The sequence below is a fragment of the Trichosurus vulpecula genome, chromosome 6 (genome assembly GCF_011100635.1).
Source record: "Trichosurus vulpecula isolate mTriVul1 chromosome 6, mTriVul1.pri, whole genome shotgun sequence".
NCBI lineage: Eukaryota > Metazoa > Chordata > Mammalia > Diprotodontia > Phalangeridae > Trichosurus > Trichosurus vulpecula.
The window spans coordinates 79,999,972-80,025,092 of NC_050578.1; the positions used below are offsets into that span (position 1 = coordinate 79,999,972).

Sequence of the window (25,121 nt, forward strand, 5' to 3'; positions counted from 1 at the left end):
TAATAACCCATCTTCCTGGTATCTGTCTTTCCCTGGGGTTCTCAATACCTAGGGACCTATCTCAATATCTCAATATCTGGGGACCTACCAATATCTGAGGACCTACCAATATCAATGGGAAAATACAATACCCCCAGCAACCAACTTATAAACTCAAAGAACAAAATGATATTTAGAACAAAGACCACGTATCATTATTGGCTTTAGGTAATATGTTTATTTTTCTCCCAATAGATATGTTTAAAATGTGCAATAGTATGTAGTCTTGACATTCTCCTTCAATATGTTAAGGTACATTACTATCAAAGTTGATACTGTTCATAAACAACAAATTGATACAATTCAGTAGGCTCTTACTGTTCAGATAATCATAAGCAACAAATTGCATACAACACAATTTTAGGTTTAATAGGATTTTAAATATAAACTGTATTGTAGAGTATTTTACAGAATTAAAAACATGCAATTTTAGTGTTTGCAAATAAGGTGAGAAAAATATAACATCTTATATACAACATATAACATTTGAAAGTCAGATGCTACTCATGGATTTTTTGTGAAAACATTAAGACATGCTGCAAAGACATAGTTGGCCCAAGACTTATCTTCTCCACCAATCTCATTGAAATTGGGAAAAACCAGTAAATGTTTAAGACATTTTGGTACTCTGAAACTAATTAGAAAAATGGACCTTAAAATCATAATGAAAAGGTGGGTCAAATTTAGATACCCTTCCCAAAATGAATAGCATTCTTTGAACTAAAGAGATATTAGATATTAGCACTGTAGTCACTGCAGAAAATATGATTTAGTTTCATACAACAAAGAGCTGGAATCGAGTTAATTAACATCCTTAAGACCATAAAAGGTCGCTGTGAGTGTTTAATGCTGGGAGATGACATTAGACTTTAGGCTACTCTTTGGTATCTTCTTGTGTCCAAAGAATGAAACTGCTTAAGCAAACAGGAATAGATTCTGTCAAATTAGGATTTAGTGAAAATTAAATGTTATAAGTTTTCAGCAAGGACTTTTAATGAAATTCTAGACCTTGGTGTTTTGATTATTTTAGGGTTGTTTTTTGCCCTCCTTTAGTGTTGGAAAGGATTATGGGAAATCATGGATTTAGTATTGAGCTTTATGAAGTTTTCACCATTCATATATCCATGTCTTTGACACACATAGCCCCTTTTAAAGGTTTATTTCTGACATTCAGCCTTTAAAAAATACAGGAAGCAAGGGTGAGGAAAGACATCCATCATGAACAGCATAACTACTGAAGGCACATAGAAGGTATCTTATGGACATCTTATATGTGGGCTACTGTACGGGAAATGTGAAAACAGCACAGCCCAATGTGGCTACTGAGTGACAAGTGACTTTTATTTGAAAATAAAAGCCTTAGCTATGTTGATTTATTTTCTGTCCCAATGCCAGTTCCAGTTCGTATTTCTTTCTTTCATGTACTTTCTTAAGGAAAGATCCAACTATTTATGGAGGTCAGTTATTTAACTGGATTTTGAAGCTGGGGTAGGGGTGGGGTAGTGAAGAAATGGGAAGTGGTAGAACCAAAACCAAGATTAAGCAGTGTTGATTTTTCATTCATTCTGGATTGGCTTTCCTGTAGTGAATTCAATATAGGTCATGTCTATGAATTAAATGAATGGATCATCATTGAGCAATTATTTCAGTGAGACAATGGATAAGAAATAGCCAAGGCATAAATATAGGTGAAAGCATGATGACCTTGACTGAAAACATGATGTTCAGTGTTTACATAGGTGATGTTCAAATCTTCTGAATGAATCAAATGTCTAAAGAATTCAGAGCACAATTTGATTAATTTGTGCAACCAGATCCAGTTAAGGTACTTGGGACATCACTGGTTCTTGTTACCCTAGCTTTATTCAATTTTACCTTTATATCTTTTAGATAAATTTCTCAGATTTTTTAAAAACAGAAACTTATTCAAAACCCAAATTTTGATGCATAAGTCCCCAAGAAATAGGTGCTATGTCCAAACTGTCTGCTTTTGTACAAATACCATGGTACAATTTATAGCTACCAAAGGTAGAAAGTTCTGAAGCTTCTGGAGTCAAGGACTATTGTCCATAGCCTATGGTCTTGGGGGCTATACCTCAGAGTAGAAGGCAAAGAAAAATCTAGAGAAAAAAGAAGGGACTTCACTTGACATGTAATCTTGAGTAGCCCTACCCCAAATTTGAATAATTTTTGACATTTCAAGACTTGTTGAAGGGATCGGGGTGCTAAAAGCTGTTCTCAGGAAATGACTTGATGTTCCTATAGACTTCATTTAGATCTCAAAGAAAAGTGTTATTTATTTACATGTATCCCTTTGTGACTAGCAACCTTCATAGGAAGGTGTCATAAGAACTCATGACTTACAAACTCTAAGACTGTGAAGTTGCTTCAAGCAAAGTTGATCAGGCAGATAAACCACTGGGGAAAATAGATAACTTGGCTATATGTTTGCCTTATCTGACTCATGGTTGTTACCTGCATAGCCATTAAGTTTTTAAGCAGGGAAAATGCTATATGTCATCAAAGTACTAATCTTCTCTTGCACATTGGGTGGACCCTTTATGGCAGAATTATGGGAGAAAGGACAAGAGTCATACAGGATGGGGTATGGTTTGCATCTCTGGAGGACATTTGCAAGCTGATGACATCCCAGCTCCATTAGCATCTTGGAGTATCAAGTCTTGAAGAGTCTCATCATGATGCACAAAGCAGTAGGGTAGCATTCACTTTGTAGATAAGAAAACCAAAGCTATGTACATAACATTTAGTGATTTAATATCCCATAGCAACTCTAGTTCATTGCTGGTGGGAAATAATTTTGGACTGACTTTGTATTTCTGTAGTTACTAAGCCCTAAAATGGAATACTGTGCACAGCCATTTGTGCTTAATAAATATTCAGTTCTTGCTGGAGAGTGGAGAAAAAACGTCTTTGCCCAGACGATTCCCATTGTCCATATTTTTGATTTTTGAATGTTTTGTTTGTCACAGGACTTGAAGGCAAATTATATCTTCACATTCCAGTCCCTTCTTTTGATGTCAGTTTTCATGATGTTTCCCCACAAATTATTATGTAGGAAATGCATTGTTGTTATTTGTCAACATTTACTTGAGTATCCTGGATGCATTACAGGAGATGGCATTGAACCAGATTCCCATACAAGCCTGCAAGTTTTGTTGTTTCCAGCAAGGCACTTAGCCCAGGAGTATGAACTCCTCATAAAATTGATTTCATGTATAAAATACTGTATGCACTTTATACGCTAGCAAACATTCCATCATACAAAAATAATAAAATTAAAAACAAAAATAAAATCTTCTCCATGGACTTCTTTTGAAAGAAAAATATATGGTTTGACCTTTTCTGTTTTGAACATAAATATTATTAATAAAACAAAACTATTAACACTAAAAGTCTCTGTTCAGGCAGGTTTGCTTCTTCTTTTAGACTTGTAGCAATGTCGAGTTCTTTTCATCATTCAAAGTCACTCTTTCATATTCCTTGTTTGATTCTTTACTTTTTCTGTTCTTATACCTGGGAACGTGCAAAAATGAAAAAAAAACATTAGTACTTCAGTCAGCACAATCAAGAGCAAACTAAGTCTGCCACGTTTAACGAGAGAAACAATTTTGTAGACTCAAGAGCTGCATAGACACCCATCTCATACAATCAGTGCTACCAGCCATCTGTGGCAGACTGGACAGATGGCCTTGACAAAGTTCAAGTTAAATATTTAGGACTTCACTATTTGGTGATTACCATCAACCATGAGTACATGATAACCTTTCTTGTTATTGCTATTGACTTTATATGATCAAAACCAGAACTATACCATTGAACATCAAAGAGAAATGCCCATCAGACCTTACTTCAAGAATCTAAAGCTTCAGAGGACATATGGCATGAATTTTTTATGACAAATCACGATTAATCTGTGGGATTTTAGGTCTACAGTTGGAAGGGACCTTAAAAGCCATCCAGTCCCATCTCTTTATTTATATGAGCTGAGGAAACTGAGGCCAGATTGATTAAATGATTTACCCAATGACATATCAGTAGTGATAGCAGAGCTTGGATCCAAACCCAGATTTCATGACTGTGAGACTCACTCTCCAAATTCAGAGCATTTTCCCCATTAGCCTCTGTCCGCCCTTATGCTTTCAAGTCAGCTGCCCAAACTTTCCTAAATACTACCAATGTGATTTTCCTTTCTCATCATCTACATAATAATATCATACTGGATGACAAAAATATTTATACCCTGAAGGAGTATCATCAATGCAGGCTAAAATCATCAATTTTATTTATTGTTCTCTCTCTCTCTCTCTCTCTCTCTCTCTCTCTCTCTCTCTCTCTCTCTCTCTCCCTCCCTCCCTCCTTTCTCTCTCTATCTTTCTTCTTCTCCCTCTTTGTTTAATATATAATATATATATATATATACATATATATACACATATATGTGTGTGTGTGTTTGATGTAATTTCTTTTGGTATCACTCATCTTTCCCAATATATCCCCCCTCTCTTACAATGAGAGACAGAGATAGACATAGAGAAAGACAGAGACAGAGAGAGACAGAGACAGAGAGAAAGACAGACAGAGAGAGAGAGAGAGAGAGAGAGAGAGAGAGAGAGAGAGGTTCTATGTTCTCTTACACAGATACACTTTGAGTGTCTCAGAAAACATGGCCTTTTTCAAACAAAGGGCTGTATGTATGTTTATACACAGTACTGACTCCCTCCTTACTGCTAGGTATCACTCTTTCCATCTCAAACACTCATGTGCATCTGTGATCTCAATAATTTGGAGTTTCATCCAGTCACACTGATGAGAACTGATTCATGCTTGCCCGTATTGTCCATGCAGTCACCTTAGGAGACAACTCAACATTCTTGGGACCATCCTCATTTTGTCTTAGGATTTCAAGAATACACAACCCTTAGCAAATTACTTGGTGTCTCAGGGCTCTGGATGATATGTAAGAATCTAAGTTATAGAGTGTAGAGAAAGTACCCACCTACATTGGAAGAGGGGCTTACATTATCTAGGAATTCCTAATATCAATAAAATCGTAAGCCCAGGACCTAACCCCCTGCCTTCATGACACCTTGTGTTATTTGAATAATCAGAGCTAGCAGGTATATAGCATTAGAAGAATAAAAACATGCTTTTCTCAATATTAAATCTGTGCACACTGTTATCTCTACTTTACAAATAAGAAATTGAAAGCTCAGAGAGGTTTATTGACTTGCCTAAAGTCACACAGGAGATAAAGTATAGAGACAGGATTTGAGCCTAGGTCTCTGAAGTCAAAGCCCCATTATTTCTCCACTACAAATCATTTCCAGTTTATGAACGAAGAGACTGAAGCTCGGGGATTCACTCAAATGCCTATTAAGTCTCCATGAAAATTTTGTCTAGACATTTACCCAACCTGTAGCTACTCTTCCTGGCTAAAAAAGAAAGAAAGAAAGAAAAGGAGTGTAAAGAAATTGTGTCTTACCACCTGAGGAAGTAATATGTGGAGCCAGCAATGATGATCAGGAAAAGAATAACAAGTATGACGGTCAGTACCACGTATTCTTTGCTCAAGGGCTTTTGAACAGTTAGCAAAAAATGTTCGCATCGGCTGCCGGTATAGCCCACTTCGCACCTAGGGAAAAATAGAAAAGATAGGCATAATTTATATATGTGTATGTATATATATATATATATATGCACATACATACATATATGTATATATACGCACATATACAAACATGTGTGCGCACACACATATAAAACCTAGGAGAGAAAGGAAATTATGGAGACTTGGCACAGCAAAAGCTGTGATCTTGTAACCTTGTGGACATGCTGTTCCCCACTCCCCAGGAGAATATAAGCTCTCTGAAGGCAGGGCTTTATTTCTTTAAGTTTTTTGCTTTTGTATTTCTAGTACTTGGCAGATGTCTCTCAATTTTTTTTAAAGTAAAAGAACACAACAAATTAAAAAATGAAACAGTCATTTTCATGCACATGAATGGTTATAAAAGAAGTTATCATTGGATGTCAAAAGCTGAGTGTTATATTTCATGCAATACTCCTAGGGGAAGCTAAGTGGCACAGTGGTCAGAGTGCTGGACCTCAATTCAGGAAGACTTGAGTTCAAATCTGACTTCAGCCACTTACTAGCTATGTGACCCTGGGCAGGCAAGTCACTTTACTGTCATCTGCCTCAATGTTCTCATCTGTAAAATGGGGATAATAGCCTCTATCTCACAAGGTTGTTGTGAGACTTAAATGAGATAATATTTGTAAAACACTTTGCAAATCTTGAAGTGCTGTATGAATGCTGGCCATTTATAAAGGAACAAATAGTGTGGGGATTGTAAAGCCTCTCAGTTGCAGTTTTGATGTCTGAAGTAAATTGCAATTTTATAGAGGTAAGTGGTGTCATACAATAGAGTAATTAACTGAATACTCTAGAATAGTGCAACTAGGTGACATAATGGATAGAGTGCTGGCCCTGGAGTCAGGAGAGCCTGAGTTAAAATCTAGCCTCAGACACTTATGAACTGTGTGGCTCTGTGGAAGTCACTTAACCTTGTTTGCCTCAGTTTCCTCATCTGTAAAATGAGCTAGAGAAGGAAATGGCAAATTTCTCCAATATCAGAAAATCCCAAATGAGGTCACAGAAAGTCAGACATGACTGAAATGACTCAATGACAACTCTAGAAAATATTTGTGCCCATTTTCTATTTTTATGTTGCCTGAAATTTTCTTAAAATTCATACAAGGCACATGCAAAGTACACATTAGTTCAATTCAACCTAATAAGCATATATTAAGTGCCTATTATGCATCAGGCACTGTGAGCTCCTGGAAAGTGTGGAGCAGGGGAGGAGCATGATCAGATTTAGGAAGGCTTGGGAAGATTACTTTGGCAGATCTGTGAAGAATGAATTGGGAAGGGGAGAGTCCGGAAGCAGGTAAAACAATTAAAAAGAAATTATCCAACAAGAAGTGATGATGGCCACTTACCTACAGAAGTGTTGACTCATATCCACCACATAGATGCATTGCCCATGTAAACACAAGCCTTGCATGTCCTCTCCACATTTTGTAATTGCCACTTGAGCCACCCGAGGATTATTTTCTATTTGAACTGTGGAAAGAATGGAAAACAGATGGATTATTTTGCTTCAGTCTTTTAAAAACTGAGTGTCAACTTTACTTATAATGATACATGTCATGAAGCTACCATTGCAAGCAGGTGAGGCAGTTTCCCAAGATGCCAGGCTTCTTAGACTTTTTTTTAGAAGATAAAATTACATCTTAATAAAGGGAGAAGGGGTAAAGACACCCAAACACTGACAACTCAGACGTCCTTCAGGCTGGGGGGGGTGGTTCTATGGATTCCCCCACCCAACCACTCACCTCCTCGAGAGGGGGCAACAGAGATGGTGGGCACAATTTCCCTCCTTTGACAGGAGTATCTGAAAGCCTGTGGGGACAATGGTGGAGACTTTTTTTTTAATAGAAGCATAGAATCTCTGAGTTGGAGGAACTTCACAAGTGAGGAAATGGAAGTCCTTAGCCATGGCATCCCAAAGGAGGACACAGAAAAATATACAAAGCAGCCATCTGCTGAGCCGAGCAAGCCATGGCTATGGGATAGGAGAGCACCACCTTATATTAGCCAATTAAGGTCCTGTTCAGGGGCCACTACTCCAAACTGTCCCTGAGCAAGAATCCGCACAGATACAGCCTTCCCTGCTGAGTGGTCCTCCAGCCACTGCCCAAAGAGCAGCATCGATGGGGAATAAAAGGGCACCTAACAAGGGAGCCCACTCCTCCTTCTGCCCCTTCTAACTTTTTAGGAAGCTTCTCCTGATGTTAAGTAGGACAGCTAGATGATACAGTGTATAGCGCACTAAACTTGGAATCAGGAAGACTCATCTTCATGAGTTCAAATCTGCCTTCATATACTTCCTAGCTGAGTGACCCTGGTCAAGTCACTTAACCCCATTTGCCTCAGTTTCCTCATTTGTAAAATGAGTTAGAGAAGGAAATGGTAAATCATTCCAGTATCTTTGCCAAGAAAACCCCAAATGGGGTCACAAAGAATTGGATAGACTGAAACAACACAACAACAACTTTATGTTAAGCTGAATCTGTTTCTGTGCTTAACAATAATGGAATTCATATAATACTCTATATAACTTTTACCTATTACTCTTAGTTTAATGATGATGATAGTGGTGATGATGATGATGGTGGAATTTGTATACTTTATATAGCTTCCACCCATTACTCCTAATTTAATAATAATAAATAGCATCTCTATAGCATTTTATAAAACTTCTACCTACCACTTTTAGTTTAATAATAATAATAGAATTTGTATAGTAGTTTATAAAACTTCCACCCATTACTCTCAGTTTAAAAAATCATAATATTGGCATTTATATATTACTTTAAGGTTTGCAAAGCACTTAACAAAAATTATTTAATTTTGCCCTCACAACAGCCCTGGGAGGTATCTATATTTTACAGTTGAGAACATGGTGGCAAACCAAAGTTAAGCTAAAGGTCACACAGGTAGTGAGTGCCTGAGGGGGGATTTAATGCCAGGTCTTCCTGGCTTGGGGTCTTCCAGATACTTGAACACAACAACCATGTTTCTCTCCACTCACCAGGTCAAACATAGCCCTTTTAACTTATCTTCATATGATATCACATTCAGATCTTGCCTCAAATGGGTGCAGCCACAGTGCACAAAGCACTGGGCCTGGACTTGAGAAGACCCAAGTTCAGATCTAGCCTCAGACCCTCTACCTATGTGACCCTGGACAAGTCACTTAACTTCTATCTACCTCAGTTTCTGCAAACTCTAAAATGGAGATCATAATAGCTGCGACCTCTCTGGGGTTTTGTAAGAATGAAATGAGAAAATAGTACTAGTAATGCACTTAGCACAGTGCCCAGTATACTGTAGGCATATAATAAATGCTCATTCCTTTCCTCTTTCCCCTTCAGACACTTTCTATCTGTGTGATCCTGGGCAAGTTAACTTCTGTTTACCTCAGTTTCCTCATCTCTAAAACAAGAAAAATAACAGCATCTGCCTCCCAAGCTTGTTGTGAGGATCCCATTTGAGCATATTTGTAAAGAGTTCTGAAAACCTTATTGCTATTATTATTAATAATAATATGAGCTAGGACTGTTGGCAAGCCTAACCTAGCTCTGTTTGTCCTTATAATTTCCCTCCCCCCTTTTTTGCCTTTCTTTGTAACCCTAGCATGGTGCCTAGCACACAGTAAGGGCTTAATAAATGCTTGACCGACTTGGGCTACTATAATTCACCCTAACCCTTTAAAATTCACCAGATTAATGTTCAATTGCCCTCTGGACATCCACCCTTCATGGGGTGCTTGTGATGGTCGAATAGTATAATGGAAAAAAAAACATCATCACCTCCCCTGCTTTTTAATTGGAACTGTGATTTTATAGGTATAAAGAACTCCCAGGGAAAAATTCCCTCTTCCAGTGCCAATCAACACCTTTTCTGCAACTTAGAATCTTATAAATTTGCCTGGCACACCAAGAGGTTGGAACTTGACCCAGATCACACAACTAGTATACGTTAGAAATGACACTTGATCCCAGGCCTTCCTGACTCACAGGCCAGCTTCCTAGCAGCACTACATTACTCTTCCTCCATAATATGCATGAAGACCCTTTGAAAAAGAACAAAATCTGATAGAAATATGAGTTATTAGTATGACTGGTAACATCTGGATTCTTCCAAATGGCCACTGCCCCACGGCCTGTGTGGATCTTCTTCCCAGAGGAAGGAGATGCTGCCCACATCCTGACACAGGAGGGATGGACTCAAAAGGATGCCAAAGGAGAAACATTTTAGGGCATGGCAACCCTGGAAATTTGTTGTGTTGCTAGGACTTATTTTTTCTTTTTCTTCAGTAGGAGGAAGAGAGAATCAATGCTTATTAATTGGAAACAAAAGTTAATTAAAAAAAGGGAATATACTTTACAACTTGAGTATTATGTAAATATGTTCATGTGAAGGTATACATAGAACCTACATTGGATTACATGCCGTCTTGGAGGGAGGAGGAGGAGGAAAGGGAGGGAGAGAAAATTTGAAACTCAAAAACTTGCGGAACTGAGTGTTGTAAACTAAAAATAAAAAAATAAATTTACAAAAAATTAGAAAGAGAATATAGGTTCAGACCTTCTTCCTTTACTCCCTCCTCTCCTCCCTCCCTTCCCACAACCTGTAGACATTAACTTTGGGCAATGCAGCTGTCCCTCCCGCTCACCATCGTCATCCCCAATGAAGGGATCCTGTGAGCAGCTCCCATGTGCTGAGCCCTGGGTGTAACCTGGTATGAAGCAGAACAGGAAGGACCTGATTCTGCAATGCAGCACCTAGGCTGTTGAAGGCTAGTACTTAGGTGCTGTTGTGGGGGGGGGGGGGAGGGGAAGAGGGAAGGGAGCATGCCCGACCGACACTGACTTGAGAACCTTGCAGGGACTTTTCCTTTGCCATGGCCGTTGGCACTGTGAGGTATTCCAATAAGTGTTCGATTATCCCAAATTAAGGGAAGACATAAGGGACCCCACGCCAACTGTCCTGAAGGTATCCGTTCAGGGGTAGCACCTTGAGGACAATCAAAGGCTACCAAGGTCTGAAGGAATTTTGGCAGATCCAAGTCAGGGGCCACAGAGATTCAGGGAAATGGGTGACAAGGACAAGAGCCCTGAAGCCCCAATTTCCAGTCCCAATTTCCTCTTACAGAGCTGTAAGGAAGTGTGGTGTGGGGGAGGGGCACTGACTTTTGGACAAATGTAGTTTTCTCTATTTATTACCTATGTGAATGTCCACAAGTTGCTTCCCTTCTCTGTGACTCGGTTTCCTCAGTTGTAAATTGGGGATAAAAATATTGAAACTAGCCACTTATGGGGGGTGTGTTGGGAAGCAAATGCTTTGTAAATTTAAAAGTATGTTTTCATAAAAGATCATAGATCTAAAGTTGTAAGGCACCCTCAGAGATGACGATGATGATGACGATGATGATGATGATGATGATGATGATGATGATAAAATAGCTAGACTTTATTTAAAGCTTTAAGGTTTGCAAAAAGTTTTACAAATGTTGTCTCATTTTATCCTCATAACAAGTCAACAAGCATTTGTTAAATGCCTTTTATGTGCCAATGAGGCAGCTAGGTGGCACAGTGGATAGAACACTGGACCAACTCATCTTCCTGAGTTTAAATTTGGCCTCAAACACTTATTAGCTGTGTGACCCTAATCAAGTCACTTAACCCTATTTGCCATAGTTTTCTCATCTGTAAATGAGCTGCAGGAGGAAATTGCAAACCACTCCAGTATCTTTGCCAAGAAAACCCCAAACGGGCTCACAAAGAGTCAGACACAACAGAAAAACAGCTGAACAATAATAAAACTACGTGCCAGGGACTGTGCTAGGTCTGGTGAGACAAAAAAGGCCAAAAAACAGTCTATGCTCTCAAGGATGGAGACAGGCTTATTTGTGAAGTTCCTACTGTTTTCCAGGCACTGAGTTAAGTACTTTACAAATATTACTTCATTTGATCCTTATAACTGCACCAGCAGATAGGGATTATTATTGTCTCCATTTTACAGCTGAAGAAATTGGGTCAGTTGGAAGTTAGATGACTTGCCCAGGGTCACACAGTTAGTAAGTGTCTGAGGTTGGATTTGAATTCAGGTCTTTCTGACTCCAGGCTAGGTCTCTATATGCTACAGAGCCACCCAGCTGCCTCCTTTTTCAAGGAGAACATAATCTAATGAGGGAGATGACATACAAACAATTATATACAAACAATATGTGAACAGGATAAATTAGAGATAATAATTGAAGATAATAACTCTGGGAAATAGGTGCTATTACTATTCTCATCTTACAGATGCATCAACTGAGGCCCAGAAATGGAAACAGTGTTAAAAAAGGGGGGGAAGCACTGGCTCTCCATTCAGACAACATGGGTTGAATTCCTCCCTCTGACGCTCTCCCCTTGTAAAATGAAGGTGCTAGACTACATGGCCTCTGAGGTCCCTCCCATTCCCATATCCTGCAGTCCTGTGAAATTAAGTGACGAGCAGGAAGATATGATTACTATTATGCCCACCTTCTTTGTGTTAGAACCTGGCTTGCCATTCTCAGCCTCTCTCCTTGGATATGATCTCTGACCTTATAAAATTGGACTCCCTTCCCCTGCCTTGGTTTGACTTTCTGGCTCTCAGACTTGCCAAACTCCAAGTTTTTGCTGCTGACAGTTGGGATGCCCCTGGTATCTTCAGGGATCACCTCTTCCCTCATTATCAGCTTCATGGCTTGTTAATCCTTCAGTTTCCTGGCACTTTAGACTGTGACAAGCTTTATGAAACTCAATAACCCCAAAAGTGTTAAAGGATTGAAAACAGAAACAGGTTTGAGAAAGGCTAATCTCTCTTTCTCTCTCTCTCTCTCTCTCTCCCCCCCCATCTCTCTGTCTCTGCCTTTCTGTCTCTTTCTCCCCCCCACACACATGCACGCACACACACACACACACACACACATACACACAAAGATGTACCAAGTGCTCAGCAGGAGTAGATCTTCCCTTGCCCAATTGCTGTGATGACTTCTCCGAGAAGAATGCTTTCTAAAAAGAGTCCCATAGCAGTATTCTGGTACAAGAAATTATAGGCTTGAGTACTTCTGAGGTCCGTCTAGGGTCCAGTTCCCTTGTTGAACCTAGGCAATGTCCAGTTTCTACTTTGCCACCTTCTTTCCTATTTTCCTAAATCTATTTCCCCTCAAAAAAGGTCATTTTGTTTGATGGAAATCGAGAGTTTTCCTTTTTCATTTTATACACTCAGATCCCACTTCTGAAAAATTCCGATTGTGTGACCATGGACAACTAACTTGTCAGTACTCCCAGGCATCTCTCTAGGATTCTAAGTTAAAAAGAAAATGATACTTGCATTACTAGAGGGAGTTTCCACCTTCAGGAGTCCCCTACACCGGAAATCACAGGTTCAGTTCTTATTTAATTCCCAGAATCATAAAAGTGATTCTATGACCAGATCTGAGGCAGCTAGATGGTAACTGGATAGAGCTCCAGCCCTGAAGTCAAGAGGACCTGAGTTCAAATCCAGCCTCAGACACCATCTAGCTGGGTGACCCTGAACAAGCATTTCAACAATCTGGCTAGCAGCTGCTGTGGAGGTGTAAAACCAACAACAACCAGCTCACAGAATGCTGCAAGCCCAAGTTCTTTTGATCTGCTTTATTAAGGAAAGCGATGTTAAGGGGTTAACAATCTTACTTTAATTCAGTATACAAATATCATTCACTTAATTCAGGGGAAAAAGCCAGCACCCTGAACTTCAGAGCAAATGCAAACAAATTACCAACATCAACAGACAGATCTTGTCTGATTCAAATCTCAATGCATAGTTACCAGAGTTTAACAAAGTCCAAACATCTGAGTTTATAGGCTGGAGGGCTCTTGGCTACAGCTGCCCGGAGTCTCCACATCAGAACACAGCCAAGAGTGAGAGCTCTAAGCAAATAGCTCTGTCTTCTCTTTTTATGCACTCTTTAGCCATCATCAAATGTCATCTAAGGGACCAGAACTTAAGCTCTTACTATTGGCTCTGGTCTTAGCAACTACCCTTAGGACCCACATGACCTAAAATCATTACAAAAATGCGACTTAAACCCATGTGGTCTAAAAGCTTCTGATGTCACAAACATGTCACTCAAACCCATGTACACTAGGCTTTCCAAGGAGGTCATCAAGAACCCCTAATTTAATTAAGGAAACAAAGGCCAAACTCTTAAAGGGCACTTGGTTGGATGAGTGCTAAGAGCCCATTTTAATTCCCAATACAGCAAGTCACTTAACCCTGTTTGCCTCAGTTTACCCATCTGTAAAAATGAACTAGAGAAGGAAATGGCAAACTACTCCAGTATCTTTGTCAAAAAAAAAAAAAAAAGCCCAAATGGGGTTACAAAGAGTTGGCCATGACTGAAACAACAACAATATCACCAGATTTAACATCTGTCACAGATCATACCTCAAAGCTAGAAGGGGCTCATTATATCTAATTATTTTATTTTACAAACAAGAAAATGGAGACTCAGAGAGTTTAAATTATTTGCTCAAGCTCACAGATTTATTAGAAAATGAGCAGGGTTTTGAATCCAGGTCCTATAACTGTACCACGCTGCCTCTGTCTCTGGCTGTCTGTCTCTCTCCCTCTCTGTCCCTGTCTCTGTCTCTGTATAAGTGGAGATACGTGTGGGTATATACATATATTTGTGTAAGTATATAAAATGTGTATATGTGTATACACACATACATACATATAGTCTTTCTGAGTTCTTGTTGTTCTTCAAAATGCTTAATTCTTAGGAACAATATTACTAGAGATGAACATACTTATAACACTTCTTGGCAGGGCTGCAGGACAATTTTTGTTTTTTGTTGTTGTTCAGTTGTTTTCAGTCATCTCTATCTCTCCATGACCCCATTTGGGGTTTTCTTGGCAGATACTGGAGTGATTTGCCATTTCCTTCTCCAGATCATTTTACAGATGAGGAAACTGAGGCAAATGGGGTTAAGCAACTTGCGCAAGGTAACTGTTAAATGTCTGAGGCTAGAATTGACTGCATGAAGATGAGTTCTTGATTCCTGATTCCAAGCCCAGTGCTCTCTCCACCTGGCTGCGCAACATAGGTACACTATTGGTGAAACAGTGAGTTGATCCAGCCATTTTGGAAAGCAATTTGGAACTATGCTCAAAAAATGTACTATACTATGCTTCTTCTTTGTCCAAGTGATACTACTTGACCTATACTCCAGATACCAAGAAAGAGGGAAAACACACACACACACACACACACACACACACATACACATACACACACACATTTATAGAGGGTTTTTTTAAGAACTAAAATATGGAAACTAAGGGGCTGGCTTCCTATTGAAGAATGGTTAAACAAATTATGGCATGTGAACATAAATGTAATGTTATTGTGCTATAAAATACAGGAGAATTTCAGAGGAAATGGGAACATTTTCTGAACTGATGCAGAGCTAAGTGAGTAGAGCTAAGATAATAATTTATACAGGTACAGCAACATTGTAAAGAAAAGTAACTATGGGAGCCTTTAGGACTCTGGTCAATGAAGCGGTAAACCATTAGTCCAGAGGATAAAGGTGGAGCATGCCACTTACCTCCTGTTAGAGAGGTGATGAATTTAAAATGGAGAGAGAGATGTATATTTTCAGGGATGTGTGAATTTACTTTGCAGAACTATTTGTGCTTATGATGAGAGGGCTTCTTTTTTTCAAGGGGAGGGGAGTTGTTTTGGTTCCATAAGGGAAGGGTAGTGGGACAGAGAGAATGTAAATGCATGTAGAAACATTTTTAAAAGAAGATGACCATACCTAATGCAGTGCAATTGTCATCTGATTCTTCTGGGATACATGATGGAATCACTGTTGTGTTATGAACATCTTGCAAAAGGCACACACCTGTTTCCAAAGAAGAGATGACAAGAGATTTCAATTAATGTTTCAAATATAAGAAAAGTATTTATAGTCTTTTAAATAATTACAATTTTCATAGAGACTTTTCAAGAATTTCTTGGGCATAAATATCATCTCAAGATCAATCAACTGAATGAAAAGTAGCACTCAATCCTTTAGTATAACCATACAATTCATTATATTTCAGTAGTTGCATATATTCTTTTGTTAACTAACATGTCATAAGTAACCTTTCCAAAGACAGAAAGTTAAGACATTGAGTCAAATTAAATAAATTTAGAACCTCACATTGAAGAAAGCATCACTGGGGGAGGAGAAGGAAGAGTAAGGTTGAATCCATAAGCTGTAAGCTCAACTCCAGAAACACCATTAATTCTACCATAAGATGAATGCCTGGGACAGCGAGGTGGTGCAGGGGATATAGTGTTAGCCCTGGAGTCAGGAAGATTTATCTTTGTTAGTTCAGACCTAGCCTCAGACACTAGCTGTGTGACCCTGGGCAAGTCACTTAGCCCTGTTTGCCTTAGTTTTCTCATCTGTAAAAGAGTCTGGAGAAGGAAATGGCAAACCACTCCAGTATCTTTGCCAAGAAAACCCCAGATGGGTTCACAAAGAGTCAGACATGAATGAAAATGACAACAGTGAAATGAATGCCTATCTATTTGAGTCATACTATAAAGCTGAGACAGATATTAATGAAAGGCAAAAGTATATCTATAATACTATGTATATTGGGGGAAAGGACTGAACACCTGCTATGTACCATGCTCTGTGCTAAGTGCTTTTAAAGTATTATCTCATTTGATCCTCTCAGTAACTCTGTCAGGTAGGTGTTATTATCTCTATTTTACGGCTGATATAACTGAGGCAAACAGAGGTTAAGTGACTTGCCCAGGGTCACATGGCTAGTAAGTGTCTGAGGTCAGATCTGAACTCAGATCTTCTGCTGACAACTGACAAAAAAGCAGCATTCTTTTTAAAAGTACCTTTTTATATTAGTTTACATTTAAATTTTCAAAAAAATTTTAAAATTTTTTAAAAAATCACACAATCCAAAAATTTGAAGTAAAATTCAATAGACAGATTCTTGTCTATAGGAAATGCCTGAATAGATACCTTGGATAGACTTAAACATTCTGATACTCTGTGTACTGCCAATCACGACACTCTGACCTAGATTTCTTATACTCTGTCCTGTCTGGGAGTCCGAGAAGGCCATTAAACTTCCTGTACCTGAGTCTCCATCAGAGTAACATAGGTGGTTACAGTTCCCTGAACAATGGTTTACACAAGGCTTTGTTTAATTCTGGGGTTTTCCAATCAGAGATATATAAAACTACTCAAGGAGATGCCAAAGTACAAGTGACAGGAAAAGAGGAGGTGCTCATTCAGCTTGTTGCCTATTTATTTAATAAGAGAGGGGATGGTAACATAATAGACCCATTTCTGTTTAATTGGAGACCCAGACATTAACCTCTGTGTCAAGTTCCATTCCACAGGAATAGCCATTGAATAGTGGCCACAGAGATTGGAGATGGGCAAAATTAATAAAACAAGGTGTTTTCTCCTCCTACCATATTTAGAATCAGTTAATTGTATTAAAATCATGATTTTATTGTATGTGTGTCAGTCATTGAAATGTCTAAGGCTTTGGTCTCCTCATTTGGAAAATGAGGGATTTGAATCAGAAGATCACCAAGGCCCTTTGTGAGTCTAAATCCTACGAGCTAAATCAGAGCAGGGTCAGATGATATGATCCCAGAAGTTATAACTGGCAGGAGAAAGGCCAGAGACAATCACAACCTAGCAAGACAAATTAGAAAGCCAGCTCTACACCACAGAGATTCTCAGCTTTGTATGCAAACCTTTCCTTCTGTTCTTCAATGTATATGGAAGTGCTCATTGTATTTGGTGTATGTGAAGTATATAATAAAAAAATAAAGTTATAACTGGGATTTCCTTCTCAAGGAATCTAGCTAGTTCTTTTTATTAGATGACTCATTCACTCATTTATTTGTTTAGCTATCTGTGAACGTATGTATGTATGCATGCATGCACGAATAAATGCACGTATGCATATACAGATTTATTTGTGGGCCGGGTGTGCTGAGAGTGCCCTCTACTGTCAGACGGTAAAATTAGTATGGTCTCATTCAAGAGGAAACCCCCAGCCCTGCCCACCCAGTATTCTTTGTGGCATTTTAAAAAGTCCTATCTGTGACTGGTGGATGGATCTTCTCTCTTCTTGAAATGCCAGGTGGTAGATTTGTTAATTTGAATGCTCTGTATTTTTCGCTCACTAAAACTGTATGTAGCAGGTCCAAACTCCTGAACTCAAATGGTGTTAGGACCAACAGAACATTGGTTTATCCACTAGGTCCCATGCGTTTCTTGGACTCCTACGATTTCAAAGGTGGCAGGAACCATCTATGCCAACATTTTCATTTTTATAAGTGAAGAAACTGTTGCCCAGAGAACCAAAATACTTCATACAAAAGACAGCGCAGATTGTAAATGGCCAATAATTAAGTCTTTAAAGTTTGAAAATATTGTTTAATTAGGAAACAGAAGCATATCTTCAATCTGTCCTCACCAAACAAAAAAATAAAACTAATGGCTTTAAAAAGATTAAGATTGCCAATCTGGATTTCACCCTGGAGTAGGCTAATATTATAATAAATATCATTATTTACTTTCTTTGAAGATAATATTTAGACACATCATCTTTATTGTCTATTTTCATCCAAATGAACTAAAGTGAAGAAAGGGAAAAAATTGACTCAGATCCACATTGCTTATTGCAAAGGATAATTTGAATTCTCATCTATTTGAAATTTTGGTCAATTTCTCAATATAGTAGTCATATGGCATTGTGCCATCTCTATTAGCTCATATGGTTACATGTATTTAAATTGAATGCTTTTAGCCATATTGTTGTCTATTTTCATTTAACCTTCCCAACAAATTGATTAGTCCAAAAGGGCCTACTACCAAGTCTTCCCATAAGAAACAATAAGTCTGTCACACACACACACACACACACACACACACACACACACACAGTATCTAGACTCTTTATACTTTACAGAAACCAGATACTAGCCTTTTCGTTGTTAATTTTTCCACTGTCAGAAACTTGGTTCCAGTTCATTCAGGCCACAGGTGAAATATTTGTCTTTGTTAATTAAAGAATGTTCAATTCAGGGTGTGCCAGCCTGAGAACTGGGCTTTCCTTACCTGCGGCCCTCCCTTGGAGCCAGTCCAGTGATCAGGAAGATTTCCGTGAGAGCTGCCACTGAATTGCTAGATTGATATTGCAGCAAAGATTTCATTTTTGAATCTAATTTTAAATCATGTCAAAGGCTCCTCTCATCAGCTGCATGAAGGTTGCCATCTTTCACTTACTTGGCTATAGTTATTAGGAAATGGTGACATGAGGACAGAATTTTTTGAAATTTATTTTTGTATCTCCCCTAGTCCCTAGCATGGAACCTGTAAGATCACAGTCTTGGGAGCTGGTAGAAACATTGGAGATCATCTGCTTTAACATCTTCATTTTACAGATGAGAAAACTGAGTCCTAGAGAGGTGAAATGAATTTCTGAGGTCACATAGTGACTCAGTGGCTAACCTGGGATTTAAATCTAGGTCTCCTGGAGCTCAAATCTAACTCATCTTCCATTGCCTTTCAAGTGGATACCTAATAAACATGGAACTGAACCAGTTATATTACATTACATAGGAACCAGGATGCCTTAAACTAAAACTCAACCAATTAAAGGTGGTAGAAATGCTTTACCTATGGATTTCCTGAATAGTTCAGTTCCTCTGGATTATGGGAACAGAACAACCATTCTACAATTCAACTATTTACATGCTGGAAGAGCTTTCAATCCTTGCTTGAAATCGCTTGTACTGTGAACTTTCTCCACCAATGCTGTATACAGACTGTGATTTGACACACTGGTCCAGTTGCCACTCTATTGGTATAGGCTAGATCTTTCTGATAGGGTCACAGAATCATAGACTGAGAGCTGGAAAGGACTTCAAAGGCTATTGAGTCCAACCCTATACACCAACATATAGATGAGAAAACTGAAGCTTAGGGAGATTATGTGACTTGCCGCAGGTAACAGGTTAGACCTGTGTTGTATATTGTACCATGTTGCTTTCCAGGGATAGTTAATAAATAAAAGCATCATATGTATGTATATATACATATATATATGCATATATATATACATATATTTATATTTATATAGAGAGAGCCTTTGCAATCTGAAAAAACAACTAGGGATAGTGTAGACCAGGGGTAGGGAACCTGTGGCCTCGAGACCTCAAGTGAGGCCTTTTGACCAAATCCAGACCTCACAAAACAAATCCCTTTAATAAAAGGTTTTGTTCTGTAAAACTTGGACTCAGTCAAAAGGCTGCATCAAAGGACCTAGAAGGTGACATGTGGCCTCGAGCCTGCAGGTTCCCCACCCCTGGTGTAGACTCTTGCCCAGGCTAAGCAAAGTTGCTGTCAAAATCTAGTTCATTTCACATGTCTCTTTTTCCTCAATACCTTCTCCCCTCTCCCCACCCGTACACAGTCGAACTTTTTTTTGTATAAACTTGGAAAAGATATAATAAATCTGATGAAAGCATGCTTGGCTCCTGAACTTCTCAGGTCTCAAGAATATGATGGATACAAGCTGTTGAATGGTTCTACATCAGTGAAAACTCAGGTCCAGCAGCAGGAAGTGGGTTGGGTGACTCACAACAGACAAGCTACCTCTTCCCTCTGAGTCAGGACTCAACCCACACCCTTGCACAGGTCTAGGGGCCTTGTGTGTGGGAGGTGTGAGTGCCATCCTTTGGAATGGGGGCAAAGCCCTATTACTAAACATTAACTTCCCTGGAGCATTTGCCACGTTGGAAGGCCCTAGCCCCATCATTCACAGGAATTCTGGGGGTCAGAAATGCTATTCTTAATTGTATATGGTTCTCTTTAACTTTGATCTTAAAAGGCACATTGTGTGGCACAATTAGTAAAGATAATAACAGCAGAATGAGTTAAACTAGGCAGAGTTGGAAAATTAATTATTCTCAGGAATAATTGTGGCATGGACAGGAATGGGTCTTTAGTTTCCCAAGTTACCCTAACTGAATTTCAACAAAGGACAAAACAAAACAACCTAAAAAAATGCCCAGTACTGCAGTCCTCCTCTGCTGCCTTATTCTGCCTTGGAGGTGACCCATGGCTCTCAAGGGAGACGACCACAGACTGCAAGCTCTGGAAGGTCCTCCCAAATTGGAAAGGTTTCACTATAGTCCCAGAGATGGATTGTATGTCATCTCAATACCAGTAAGCCAGATTTAAAGAGCCTCACCATCAGAAGACTAGTCACAAGGTCAATGTATTGTGGCCACACCAACTAAATCACAGAAGGGTTTCAGTCCACATCCGTAGAGGCGATACTCACCATAGATTTCTAAAGTATTCAAGTATGTAAGTAACATTCAAAACCCAGCCCAACCAGGTCACAAAATCTTTTTTCTTCACACTTTTATTTTCTATGAAGACTAACCAACTCCTGACCTATTGCTAGTTAACAATAATTCTTCCCCAGCATTCTATGATTTTTAGTATTTGCACAAAACACCATAGATTTTTTGAAAATGTTTATTAAATTTCATCAACAGGCGAGATCATACATTGCCTACAAAAAACAACGAAACTCTCCTTCATATTAATTATGAATAAGCACTGTTTTATGCTAACACTTTTCAATTTGCAACATGTTTATTTTTATAGAAGAATGCAAATGTAAGAGTTTTTGCAAGGCTTTGATTTGGCTATAAATGACTCCTATTCCTACTCTCTGCCAACAAACATATAATTATGTTTCATTAAGAGCTGAATGCAAAAAAAATGCCTAAGAAATATTTAAAATGAATCTAGATCTTGATAAGAGTAAGAGGAAATTGCAGATATTTACATTTAAAAACTAACACATGAAATAGTTCTTATGCAACAGGGCAAGGGCTCTCAATATATATTGCTCTTTCATTTGGAGGTAGGATAGGACTACCCTGCATTGGCCTTTTGGAGATATTTTGTTTTATTACTGTAATTTACTAGTAATTTATGACCTACTTCCAGATATATTTAAACTTTGCATTTTTATTTTCATACTTTCATGCAATGTCAGGCTCACATTCAGATCAAACACCAGCACATTTTTTAAAGTGGAGCTATACTGCAACCAACCATGGATTCAAGGAAATACTATAATAATACAGTTAATGGAATGGCAGCCTTGTTGTATAAAAATGTACTGTTTAAATGCACATTTAATTGTTTTTGCTGTTGTCCTTGAGTTGTTTCAATTGTGTCTGACTCTTTGTGACCCCATTTGGGGTTTTCTTGGCAAGGATACTGGAGTGGTTTGCCATTTCCTTCTCCAGCTCATTTTACAGATGAGGAAACTGAGGCAAACAGGGTTAAATGACTTGCCTTGGGTCACCCAGCTAGTAGTGTCTTAGGCTGGATTTGAATTCATGAGGATGAGTCCTCCTGATTCCAAACCCAGTGCTCTATCTACTTTGCTATCTTAAAAGTTGTTTGATTCTATGCATCTTTCCTTATTTTTCCTTTCATCAAAGTCTTATTACATACTTGTTAGTTTCAAGGTTAAAAATAGTGTGGCATAGTGGATAAGGAGCCTTGGAGCAGGGATAAAAATAGGTTCAAATTCTATCTTTGACACATGCTAATTGTGTGATGGGGCAAGTGTCAAGCCCTCAAAGTCCCCAGGCAACTCTCTAAGATGATAAATTATGGAAGAGAGACTAATCAACATTGGTAGAGGGAGTTTTCTTGCTGGGAGCTAGCTATACTGATAAAATTACACACACACACACACACACACACACACACACACACACACACACACCCCAAGTCCCTGGCTAGGTAAAAAAAAAATGAAAACAACAAATACAAAAATAAAACAAAGAAGACAAAAAGTAAAAGTGATTCCTGCCCTCAATGAAAGGCCATATGGTATGAGATGCTAGAGGACTTGGAATCAGGAAGTCCTGGGTTCAAATTTCACTCCTGACACATTAGCTTCATGATCAAGAGCAAATCCTTTAATATAACTTAGCATTGTGTTTATCATTTATGAAACAAGGGTGAAACTTGTTGTGAGGTACAAATGGGATAAAGTATATAAAATACATGGCAAATGCCAAAGTAACAGAGAAATTTCAGGTGTTATTGAATTCTACAGTGCAGGGTGTCCCAAAAGTCTCTGTGCAGCTTCAAGCTTTGATAGATTAGAACTGCATGGAGACTTTTGGGACAGCCTATGTATAACAGAGAGGGATAGGCACTGGACCTCTAATTTCATTGACAGAGAAATTCCCTCCATCAATATCCATGGAAACAGAGGTCCAGATAGAGGGAATTCCTTTGTCAATGAAGAATGAGGAAATTTCCTCCAGCAGTACAGTTTGGTGCCTTCTTTCCCATTTATCCTCTTGTCTGGGGCACCAAGAAAAGTTAAGTGGATTGCCCACGGTTGCATGGGTCATGTTATCTTGCTTCCAAGGATAGTTCTCTGTCCATTGTCAGTAGATACAGTAATCCTAGTAATTGTTAGAATAACACTTTAAGATTTGCAAAGCACTTTATGGATATTACCTCATTTGGTCCTCACAATAACCCTGAGGGGTGGGCACTATTGTTATTGCCATTTTCCTAATGAGGAAACTGAGGCAGACAAGTTAAGTGACTTGCCCTGGGTGATGTAGCAAGGAACTGAGTCAGAGTTTCAACTCGTCTTCTTGACTCTTTCTCCAAATCTCTATATTCTGTGCTATGATCAGTTTCCTGCTTTGAGAGTGTTTTGGCAGCTGAGAGTGGAAAATAGTTTGGAGATGGTACCTATCAGACATAGGAGAGAAACAGGAAGCTATTGTAGCTATCAATGTGAGATGTAAGCAGGGCTGGAACTTAAACAATGGCCACACGGATGATGGGTAGGGGATAGATGATAGAGATGTCATGGAAAAAGAGTAGAAAATACTTGGTAACTTGATTGGATTTGGGAGTTGAGGCAGTCAGCTCCTTCAATTTGAGGAAAGTCAGCGAGTTAACAAACATTTACTAAGAACCTGCTATGAGCCAGGCTACTGAGTTAAGTGCTGGGGATGCAAAGAAAGGCAAAAACAGTCCTTGCTCTCAAGGAACTCAAGGTCCAATGGGAGAGACATCATGTTAGGAACTACGTACAAATATAGACAGGAAGAATTGGCTGACAATAGTCAACAGAGTAAAGACACTAGGATTAAGGGAGATTTGGAAAAAATTCCTGTAGTAGGTGGGATTTTGGCTGGTATGGGGGGAAGGAGGCCAGGGAAGCCAGGGAGAAATGAGGAGAGAATTCCTAGCGTGCAGGACAGCCAATGAAAATGCATGTAGTCAGGAGATGGAGTATCTTGATTGAGGAAGAACAAGGAGGCCAATGTCACTGAGTCACAGAATATGTGTAGATGAGTAAGGTGTAAGAAAACTGGAAAGGTAGGAGGTAACCAGGAAAAGTAATAGATGACCCGAGTTGCAAAGTTGGGTGACAGAAAGAACAGTGGTGCCCTCAACAAAAATAGAGAAATTAGGAGGACAGGTTCGAAGATGTAGAAAGTGAATTGGGCATGTAGACTATGAGATTTCTCTGGAATGTCCAGGTGGAGTTGTCCAAGAGACAGTTATCATATGAGAATGGAACTTGGGTGAGAGAATATGGCTGGATAACTGTGGGGCTTGACCCCCACAAGGCAAGTATATTCTGTCTTATTTCCTTTTTTAAATGGGTAGAAGGGTAACACTTTGTCCCTTCTTTTCCCTCATCACCAATTCTGCCTGCTTCTGGAAGATTGCTACCAGTGGACTATTCTGGGTTTATGTTCTTGAGAATATTAGGTCTTTGTATTCTTTTCATTCATTGTCTTCCTAATATGACAGATTCTCTGTATGTTGCTAACAATGATTTTTTTCCTCTCTCGTAGAAAACAATGGCTAACATCTCATTGTAGAAAAATACAACTTTAATTAACATTTACAAAGACAATTGATGTATAGAAAGTAGATACTAAAACTTTTTCTTTCTCTCTGTCTCTGTCTCTGTCTCTCTCTCTATCTGTTTCTCTCTGTCTCTCTCTTTCACACACACACACACACACACACACACACACACACACACACACACAAAACCCCTCAAAGCCATTTTTTGCCAATAAGACAATGCAGTGAGTGCATTCATCTTTCAAAACTGTGAAGGTAGCTTATAGTATGATATTTCAGGAGATAAGGAAATGGCACCTAAGCATTAGTCTAGTGAGGTCTACGTATCCCATAAATAAGGTAAGTAAGGACTGGGTGGCACAGGTAAAAAAATAATAATGTAAGTGGAGGGTAGAGGGTTTCAATTTACATAACACTTT

The 25,121-nt window shown here is 38.9% G+C and overlaps 1 protein-coding gene across 1 annotated transcript in view; it reads right to left on the reverse strand.

Annotated features, from left to right (window-relative positions):
- Positions 1-3,415: 3,415 nt before the first annotated feature.
- Positions 3,416-25,121, reverse strand: part of EREG (epiregulin) — a 30,986-nt gene continuing 9,280 nt past the window's right edge. Inside the window, exons 3-6 of the mRNA XM_036764972.1 lie at positions 15,532-15,618; positions 7,060-7,183; positions 5,543-5,692; positions 3,416-3,573 (exon numbers count right to left, since the gene is read on the reverse strand). Coding sequence (XP_036620867.1) covers positions 3,483-3,573; positions 5,543-5,692; positions 7,060-7,183; positions 15,532-15,618 — 452 coding nt within the window. The 3' untranslated portion in view covers positions 3,416-3,482. The remainder of the gene's footprint in view (positions 3,574-5,542; positions 5,693-7,059; positions 7,184-15,531; positions 15,619-25,121) is intronic.